At 52.9% G+C, this 10,444-nt stretch overlaps 1 protein-coding gene across 1 annotated transcript in view; it reads right to left on the minus strand.

Annotated features, from left to right (window-relative positions):
- The window catches only part of LOC149431399 (uncharacterized), a 33,156-nt gene extending 23,341 nt beyond the window's left edge, over positions 1-9,815 (minus strand). The window contains exon 1 of the mRNA XM_089665634.1: positions 7,157-9,815. Within this exon, the coding sequence (XP_089521760.1) occupies positions 7,157-9,264 (2,108 nt within the window). The 5' untranslated portion in view covers positions 9,265-9,815. The remainder of the gene's footprint in view (positions 1-7,156) is intronic.
- Between the last annotated feature and the right edge of the window lie 629 nt (positions 9,816-10,444).

Raw genomic sequence — 10,444 nt, forward strand, 5'->3', positions numbered from 1 at the left:
GCAGTGTGATAGGTGATTGTCCTTCACCTCCCTGGGAACGATCCAGAACGGTGTGATAGGTGATTGATTGTCCTTCACCTCCCCGGGAACGATCCAGAGCGGTGTGATAGGTCATTGTCCTTCACCTCCCTGGGAACGGTCCAGAGCAGTGTGATAGGTCATTGTCCTTCACCTCCCTGGGAATGATCCAGAACGGTGTGATAGGTGATTGATTGTCCTTCACCTCCCTGGGAACGATCCAGAGCGGTGTGATAGGTCATTGTCCTTCACCTCCCTGGGAACGATCCAGAGCGGTGTGATAGGTCATTGTCCTTCACCTCCCTGGGAATGATCCAGAACGGTGTGATAGGTGATTGATTGTCCTTCACCTCCCTGGGAACGATCCAGAGCGGTGTGATAGGTCATTGTCCTTCACCTCCCTGGGAACGATCCAGAACGGTGTGATAGGTGATTGATTGTCCTTCACCTCCCTGGGAACGATCCAGAGCAGTGTGATAGGTCATTGTCCTTCACCTCCCTGGGAACGATCCAGAGCGGTGTGATAGGTCATTGTCCTTCACCTCCCAGGGAACGGTCCAGAGCAGTGTGATAGGTGATTGTCCTTCACCTCCTTGGGAACGATCCAGAACGGTGTGATAGGTCATTGTCCTTCACCTCCCTGAGGACGATCCAGAATGTTGTGATAGTTCATTGTCCTTCACCTCCCTGGGAACGATCCAGAGCGGTGTGATAGGTGATTGTCCTTCACCTCCCTGGGAACGATCCAGAACGTTCTGATAGGTCATTGTCCTTCACCTCCTTGGCATTGATCCAGAACGTTGTGATAGGTCATTGTCCTTCACCTCCCTGGGAACGATCCAGAACGTTGATAGGTCATTGTCCTTCACCTCCCTGGGAACGATCCAGAACGTTGTGATAGGTCATTGTCCTTCACCTCCCTAGGAACGATCCAGAACATTCGGATAGGTCATTGTCCTTCACCTCCCTGGGAACGATCCAGAATGTTCTGATAGGTCATTGTCCTTCACCTCCCTGGGAACGATCGAGAACGTTGTGATAGGTCATTGTCCTTCACCTCCCTGAGGACGATCCAGAACGTTGTGATAGGTCATTGTCCTTCACCTCCCTGGGAATGATCCAGAACAAGGTGATAGGTGATTGGCCTTCACCTCCCAGGGAACGATCCAGAACGTTCTGATAGGTGATTGTCCTTCACCTCCCTGGGAACGATCCAGAACGATGTGATAGGCGATTGTCCTTCACCTCCCAGGGAACGATCCAGAACGTTGTGATAGGTCATTGTCCTTCACCTCCCTGGGAATGATCCAGAACGGTGTGATAGGTGATTGTCCTTCACCTCCCAGGGAACGATCCAGAACATTCTGATAGGTGATTTTCCTTCACCTCCCAGGGAACGATCCAGAACATTCTAATAGGTGATTGTCCTTCACCTCCCTGGGAACGATCCAGAACATTCTGATAGGTGATTGTCCTTCACCTCCCTGGGAACGATGTAGAACGTTGTGATAGGTCATTGTCCTTCACCTCCCTGGGAACGATCCAGAACGTTCTGATAGGTCATTGTCCTTCACCTCCCTGGGAACGATCCAGAACGTTGTGATAGGTCATTGTCCTTCACCTCCCTGGGAACGATCCAGAACGTTGTGATAGGTCATTGTCCTTCACCTCCCTAGGAACGATCCAGAACATTCGGATAGGTCATTGTCCTTCACCTCCCTGGGAACGATCCAGAATGTTCTGATAGGTCATTGTCCTTCACCTCCCTGGGAACGATCCAGAACATTCTGATAGGTCATTGTCCTTCGCCTCCCTGGGAACGATCGAGAACGTTGTGATAGGTCATTGTCCTTCACCTCCCTGAGGACGATCCAGAACGTTGTGATAGGTCATTGTCCTTCACCTCCCTGGGAATGATCCAGAACAAGGTGATAGGTGATTGGCCTTCACCTCCCAGGGAACGATCCAGAACGTTCTGATAGGTGATTGTCCTTCACCTCCCTGGGAACGATCCAGAACGATGTGATAGGTGATTGTCCTTCACCTCCCAGGGAACGATCCAGAACGTTGTGATAGGTCATTGTCCTTCACCTCCCTGGGAATGATCCAGAACGGTGTGATAGGTGATTGTCCTTCACCTCCCAGGGAATGATCCAGAACATTCTGATAGGTGATTGTCCTTCACCTCCCTGGGAACGATCCAGAACATTCTGATAGGTGATTGTCCTTCACCTCCCTGGGAACGATCCAGAACATTCTGATAGGTGATTGTCCTTCACCTCCCTGGGAACGATGTAGAACGTTGTGATAGGTCATTGTCCTTCACCTCCCTGGGAACGATCCAGAACGTTCTGATAGGTCATTGTCCTTCACCTCCTTGGGAACGATCCAGAACGTTCTGATAGGTCATTGTCCTTCACCTCCCTGGCATTGATCCAGAACGTTGTGATAGGTCATTGTCCTTCACCTCCCTGGGAACGATCCAGAACATTGTGATAGTTCATTGTCCTTCACCTCCCTGGGAACGATCCAGAACGTTGTGATAGGTCATTGTCCTTCACCTCCCTGGGAACAATCCAGAACATTCTGATAGGTCATTGTCCTTCACCTCCCTGGGAATGATCCAGAACGTTGTGATAGGTCATTGTCCTTCACCTCCCTGGGAATGATCCAGAACGTTGTGATAGGTCATTGTCCTTCACCTCCCTGGGAACGATCCAGAACATTCTGATAGGTCATTGTCCTTCACCTCCCTGGGAATGATCCAGAACGTTGTGATAGGTCATTGTCCTTCACCTCTCTGGGAACAATCCAGAACATTCTGATTGGGGATTGTTCTTCACCTCTCTAGGAGCGATCTGGGTATGAGTGATCATTGTCAATGAAAATATCCAACGACAAAACACACACAGTATTGCTCCGCCCTTTGTGATCAAAATGTCATGAAAATATGATCGTTCCGTTACCCGAGGTTCACGATTACGCGGATTTCAGGGCATCTTCCAGTTTGCAGAAATGCACTACAGTCCACTCAACATGAATTCCTATGGATCTAGTTCACATCTGTGCATTTTGAGCCGCTGACTTTTCAGAAAGGGTCACGGGCTTTTTTCCCGTTTTGTGTGTAATAGACCCCAATGGACCCCACCAATACAGCAAGTTCTGCGTGTAATAGACCCCAATGGACCCCACCAATACAGCAAGTTCTGCGTGTAATAGACCCCAATGGACCCCACCAATACAGCAAGTTCTGCGTGTAATAGACCTCAATGGACCCCACTAATAGAGCAAGTTCTGCGTGTAATAGACCCCAATGGACCCCACCAATACAGCAAGTTCTGCGTGTAATAGACCCCAATGGACCCCACCAATACAGCAAGTTCTGCGTGTAATAGACCCCAATGGACCCCACCAATACAGCAAGTTCTGCGTGTAATAGACCCCAATGGACCCCACCAATACAGCAAGTTCTGCGTGTAATAGACCCCAATGGACCCCACCAATAGAGCAAGTTCTGCGTGTAATAGACCCCAATGGACCCCACCAATACAGCAAGTTCTGCGTGTAATAGACCCCAATGGACTCCACCAATACAGCAAGTTCTGCGTGTCATAGACCCCAATGGACCCCACCAATACAGCAAGTTCTGCGTGTAATAGACCCCAATGGACCCCACCAATAGAACAAGTTCTGCGTGTAATTAACTCCAATGGACCAAGTCCTGCGTGTAATAGACCCCAATGGACCAAGTTCTGCGTGTAATAGACCCCAATGGACCAAGTTCTGCGTGTCATAGACCCCAATGGACCAAGTTCTGCGTGTCATAGACCCCAATGGACCAAGTTCTGCGTGTCATAGACCCCAATACAGCAAGTTCTGCGTGTAATAGACCCCAATGGACCAAGTTCTGCGTGTAATAGACCCCAATGCACCAAGTTCTGCGTGTAATTAACTCCAATGGACCAAGTTCTGCGTGTAATAGACCCCAATGGACCAAGTTTTGCGTGTCATAGACCCCAATGGACCAAGTTCTGCGTGTCATAGACCCCAATGGACCAAGTTTTGCGTGTCATAGACCCCAATGGACCAAGTTCTGCGTGTCATAGACCCCAATGGACCAAGTCCTGCGTGTCATAGACCCCAATGGACCAAGTCCTGCGTGTCATAGACCCCAATGGACCAAGTTCTGCGTGTCATAGACCCCAATGGAACAAGTTCTGCGTGTAATTAACTCCAATGGACCAAGTCCTGCGTGTCATAGACCCCAATGGACCAAGTTCTGCGTGTAATTAACTCCAATGGACCAAGTCCTGCATGTCATAGACCCCAATGGACCAAGTTTTGCGTGTCATAGACCCCAATGGACCAAGTTTTGCGTGTCATAGACCCCAATGGACCAAGTCCTGCGTGTCATAGACCCCAATGGACCAAGTTCTGCGTGTAATTAACTCCAATGGACCAAGTCCTGCGTGTCATAGACCCCAATGGACCAAGTCCTGCGTGTCATAGACCCCAATGGACCAAGTTCTGCGTGTCATAGACCCCAATGGACCAAGTTCTGCGTGTCATAGACCCCAATGGACCAAGTTCTGCGTGTCATAGACTCCAATGGACCAAGTTCTGCGTGTAATAGACCCCAATGGACCAAGTTCTGCGTGTAATTAACTCCAATGGACCAAGTTCTGCGTGTAATAGACCCCAATGGACCAAGTTCTGCGTGTCATAGACCCCAATAGAACAAGTTCTGTGTTTTTGCTGTGTTTTGGGTTTCTTTTTTCTGACAGTTGGGTCCATGAAGTGCGATTTCGATGCGACTTTCCACTCTCTGGCACTCAAGCAGGAATTCAGAGTAGTGCAGGAACCTCCGTGTGATGTCATGTGATGTCAGGGTTAAATCCTATCCTGAGGCCACCATGATGTCTCGTTCAGGATCACAGCACCACATCACCTAACGTGTTAGAGAATTTCCCATCACCCTATGAAGAGCGATCTGTGACACCTCCGACTGAGAAAACTCGGAGACACATTGTTTGATCAGGGGGGGGGGGGGGGGGGTGTTCCGTCATAGTGGTGAAGCAGCTCATGTACCCAACATGGAGACCTCCTCAAGAAAGTCATCTGCTCCTTCTCCAACCACCTCCAGGACCGGTCCATACCAGAGAGGAGCAATCTCCTGAGAGTGTGACAAGGGAAGGGGGACTCAGGCTCCTCACCAGGCCCAGCAGATGGAAACCACCGGAGGTGACGGGCATGGCTCCAGTATACACAGCAATGGAGGAGGACGAGGGCAGCCATGGCCAGCAGACTGGGGAAGAGAAGGAAGAGGAGGGAGACTCCACAGAACCAGAGAGAAGCCCGGACAGGAGCAGGAAACAGACGGAGCGTATTACTCAGCAGAAAACAGCAACAGATCGTGTCTCATCACCCAGACTGCCATCTACCCACCATCCCTGTGCCCATCATGAGGGGTTCCCACCATCCCTGTGCCCATCATGAGGGGTTCCCACCGTCCCTGGGCCCATCATGGGGGGTTCCCACCATCCCTGGGCCCATCATAAGGGGTTCCCACCGTCCCTGGGCCCATCATGAGGGGTTCCCACCGTCCCTGGGCCCATCATGAGGGGTTCCCACCGTCCCTGGGCCCATCATGAGGGGTTCCCACCGTCCCTGGGCCCATCATTAGGAGTTCCCACAGTCCCTGTGCATATAATGAGGGGTTCCCACCATCCCTGGGCCCATCATGGGGGGTTCCCACCATCCCTGGGCCCATCATAAGGGGTTACCACCATCCCTGGGCCCATCATGGGGGGTTCCCACCATCCCTGTGCCCATCATGAGGGGTTCCCACCATCCCTGGGCCCATCATGAGGGGTTCCCACCATCCCTGGGCCCATCATGAGGGGTTCCCACCGTCCCTGGGCCCATCATTAGGAGTTCCCACCATCCCTTGGCTCATCATGGGGGGTTCCCACCATCTCTGTGCCCATCATGAGAGGTTCCCACCATCCCTGGGCCCATCATGAGGGGTTCCCACCGTCCCTGGGCCCATCATGAGGGGTTCCCACCATCCCTGGGCTCATCATGGGGGGTTCCCACCATCCCTGTGTTCATTATGAGGGGTTCCCACCATCCCTGTGTCCATTATGAGGGGTTCCCACCATCCCTGTGTCCATTATGAGGGGTTCCCACCATCCCTGTGCTCTTTATGAGGGGTTCCCACCATTCACTGGGACAGAGACTTTCTCCGACTGACCCCTCCACCCACAACTGATCTATGGATGGAGTCCCACCACCTGACAACATCACACCTCTATAGGAAAGATTCCTGTGCTGTGCCCATCATGAGGAGTTCCCACCATCCCTGTGCCCATCATGAGGAGTTCCCACCATCCCTGTGCCCATCGTGAGGAGTTCCCACCATCCCTGTGCCCATCATGAGGAGTTCCCACCATCCCTGGGCCCATCATGAGGGGTTCCCACCATCCCTGTGCCCATCATGAGGAGTTCCCACCATCCCTGTGCATATTATGAGGGGTTCCCACCGTCCCTGTGCCCATCATGAGGAGTTCCCACCATCCCTGTGCATATTATTAGGGGTTCCCACCGTCCCTGTGCATATTATGAGGGGTTCCCACCATCCCTGTGCATATTATGAGGGGTTCCCACCGTCCCTGTGCCCATCATGAGGGGTTCCCACCATCCCTGTGCTGAGTTCCCGGGTCTGTACACCCGCTGTGCCCATTATGAGGGGTTCCCACCATCCCTGTGCCCATTATGAGGGGTTCCCACCATCCCTGTGCTGAGTTTCCAGGTCTGTACCCCCTCTGTGCCCATTATGAGGGGTTCCCACCATCCCTGTGCCGTGTTCCCGGGTCTGTACAGGTCATATAACACATATGACACATACATGATGACATACATGAACTCACTATCCTGGTACAGGGAAGACATATGAGGTACAGTGATGGTGTCTGAGTTGGGGCCCTAGGACAGGGGCCCCATGTAACACATATATATCACACACGGTATGTCTATAGAAGTTCTCTCTGTAAATCTCAATGTTGAGAAGGGGACATTAGGTAGTGCAAACCTTGAAACCTTCGGGCCCCCAGGATGTAAGCCTGGAGGGGCCACTCACCTGAAGTCACTGTAGGGATGGATGATCCAGGAGCCGGCAGATTTCACCCTTTGCTGTTCAATCTCCACCGCCTTGTGACTCCCAAACATCCGCAGAGAGAATTTGTTGACGGCTGGCTGCAGGAGGGCCCCAAACTGGCGCTGCATGAAGGTCCCCGGCTCCTCCGACTCGATCTGCTCTGGGGCCTCACACTTGGGGACCAGGTTGCTCACTCCAGGGGTCGATGATTGGCTGAGGCCTGAACTTGGAGTTTGGCTTTCGGCAAGGCCTGGAGTTTGGTAGAGTCCTGAAGATGTCTGGCTGAGGCCTGTGACTGAAGGCTGGCTGGGCCCAGAAGCTGGAATTTGGTTGGACCCCGGAACGTTGGGCTGGCAGGGGCCCGGTTGCTGACCATTTCCTGAGGTCTGAGTTTGGTTAGGTCCCGTAACCGGAGGTTGGCTGGGTGAGGCAGCAGCTGTCTGACTGGGAGAAGGGGAAGCAGATTGGTTGGATCCAGAAAGGGAAGGTTGGTTTGGTGAAGGGGCAGAGGTTTGGTTAGGGGAAGGGGACACAGTTTGGCTTGATCCTTTACCAAAACTTTGACTGGATCCATGGACAGAGGTTTGGTTGAGTACGATAGAACCTCCTGGAGCAGGAGATGGGTTAGGTGAATGGGCAGAAGTCTGGTTTGGTCCCGTAAAAGTAGGCTGGTTGGATGCCAGGGCAGAAGTTTGGTTGGTCCCTGTAGATGGAAGTTGGCTTTGTGTAGATATAGAAGGCTGATTAGAAGCAGGAGTCGGGGTAGGAGACTGGCAAGGACCTGTACTTAAGGACTGGTTAGGTCCTGCTGAGATGGCCATTGTGGTAGGTACAGGAGGCTGACCAGGTCCAAAGTTCGGATGTTGAGCTTCTCCTGGGACAGGAGGTTGACCAGGTCCAAAGCTCGAATGTTGAGCTGCTCCTGGGACAGGAGGTTGACCAAGTCCAAAGTTGGGATGCTGAGCTGCTCCTGGGACAGGAGGCTGACCAAGTCCAAAGTTGGGATGCTGAGCTGCTCCTGGGACAGGAGGCTGACTGGGTCCAAAGTTGGGATGCTGAGCTGCTCCTGGGACAGGAGGTTGACTGGGTCCAAAGTTCAGATGTTGAGCTGCTCCAGGGACAGGAGGCTGAGTGGGTCTTAATGGAGGCGGTTGCTGTAGTCCTAAAACAGGCTTGTTGAAGGCCGATGTATGGTTGGGTCTAGGAATTACCGTCTGTTTCGGAATCGGTATGGTTGCTCCACCAGGATTCTGTGACTGCTCAGTGGCACCAATTGGAGGCTGTGCAGGATTAGAGGGCAGAGGCTGAAAGGAACCTTGTGCAGGAGGCTGTGTGGGTCCAAAGGCTGAAGGCTGAAGAGAAGGCCCTGAAGCTATTGTAGGTATGTGTCCCAGAGAAGCAGTCTGTGTAGACCCTGCAGGCTGCACAGGTCCAGTGACCAATGGCTGTATGGGTCTAGGGGCATTTGTCTGTACATGTCCTGGGGTGAAGGGTGGCACTGGTTCCAGGGTTGAAGGCTGTGTGGGTCTTGTAGCAGATCCCGGGACAGAAGGCTGTAAGAGTGGTCTGGCCGAGGGTTGCAATGGGGGACGAGGCTGCACAGGTGTGGTGGAAGGAAGCAGGGTAGCTGTAGGAACCGGAGACATATTCGGTGTGACAGATGGAGTCTTACCATACAATGGGGCACCAGCCTGCTGATTGGGTTCAGGAAAAGGAGTCTGGCTTGTTCCCGGGACAGAAGTTTGGTTTGTTCTGGAGGACACATGGCTATCGGAGGGAGTTAGGCCAGGTGCGGGGGCAGTTGTAGCCTGTCCTGACACTGGAAAGTGCTGGGGAGCTGCAGGAGAAGGGGTGGTAGGTTCTGTAAGTGGAGGCCCGGAGACAGGTATCTTCTGGCCATGTCCGGCGGTGAAAGGACCCTGACTGAAAGTCGGAGGGTACTGACTGACTCCAGGATTGGGAATCTTCTGCTGGCCAGGTCCTGGGCTCTGGATGCTGGGCACCGCTGATACCTCTTCTCTGGCCATGCTAGCTTCTCCATCCACCATCATATGGCTGGCCTGGGAGTGGTGCCCATTCCTAGGTTCCATGGTGTTCAGTCAGAAGTCCTCCTTGGGGTCCCCATATTGTGATCAGTGCGAGGGCTCCGGCCTGCCTCCCTGCACAGCCCGGCTCTGCCCTCCACATTGAAGAACACCAAACAGGCTCATTATCTCCATGACATCCTGAACCCGGAGAGCTGATGGAGCCTCAGCACACACCCAGGTGAGCTGACTGGAGGGAGGAGAGTCGGAGACTGAGGCTAGGTAGGCAGCAGAAAGAGGTCTCCTGAAAGGAAGGAGGGAGGGTGCAGGGAGGCGAGTGATGACAGGAGAGGGAGGAGAGAGGAAGGAGCAAAGATAACGGAGGTAGAGATGCTACGAGACACACACAGGAGGATGCTGGAGCTGGGAGGATGGGGAACCACAATGCCAAGGGATGGGAGAGACAGGGAAGAGCGGGATAATGGAGAGGAGAGGAGTAGGATATAGGGATAGGAGAGACAGAAGAAGAGCGGGATAACGGGGAAGAGCGGGATAATGGAGAGGAGAGGAGTAGGATATAGGGATGGGAGAGACAGAAGAAGAGCGGGATAACGGGGAAGAGCGGGATAATGGAGAGGAGAGGAGTAGGATATAGGGAGGAGAGAGGAATAGCGGGATAATGGAGAGGAGAGGAGTAGGATATAGGGATGGGAGAGATGGGGGAAGAGTGGGATAATGGAGAGGAGAGGAGTAGGATATAGGGATGGGAGAGACAGAAGAAAAGCGGGATAACGGGGAAGAGCGGGATAATGGAGAGGAGAGGAGTAGGATATAGGGATGGGAGAGATGGGGGAAGAGTGGGATAATGGAGAGGAGTAGGATATAGGGATGCGAGAGATGGGGGAAGAGTGGGATAATGGAGAGGAGAGGAGTAGGATATAGGGATGCGAGAGATGGGGGAAGAGTGGGATAATGGAGAGGAGTAGGATATAGGGATGCGAGAGATGGGGGAAGAGTGGGATAATGGAGAGGAGTAGGATATAGGGAGGGGAAGAGCGGGATAATGATGGACGAAGTGCAGGCTCAGGGTGACATGCAGAAAGCAGAACAGGGAAAGAGGATATCAGACATGGACCGTAGGGCAGGAGAAGATGGGATCAGACATGGACCGTAGGACAGGAGAAGATGGGATCAGACATGAACCGTAGGGCAGGAGAAGATGGGATCAGACATGGACCGTAGGACA

The sequence above is a fragment of the Staurois parvus genome, unplaced genomic scaffold (genome assembly GCF_062004578.1).
Source record: "Staurois parvus isolate SC_StPar_1 unplaced genomic scaffold, SC_StPar_1.0 ptg002280l, whole genome shotgun sequence".
Taxonomy (NCBI): Eukaryota; Metazoa; Chordata; class Amphibia; order Anura; family Ranidae; genus Staurois; species Staurois parvus.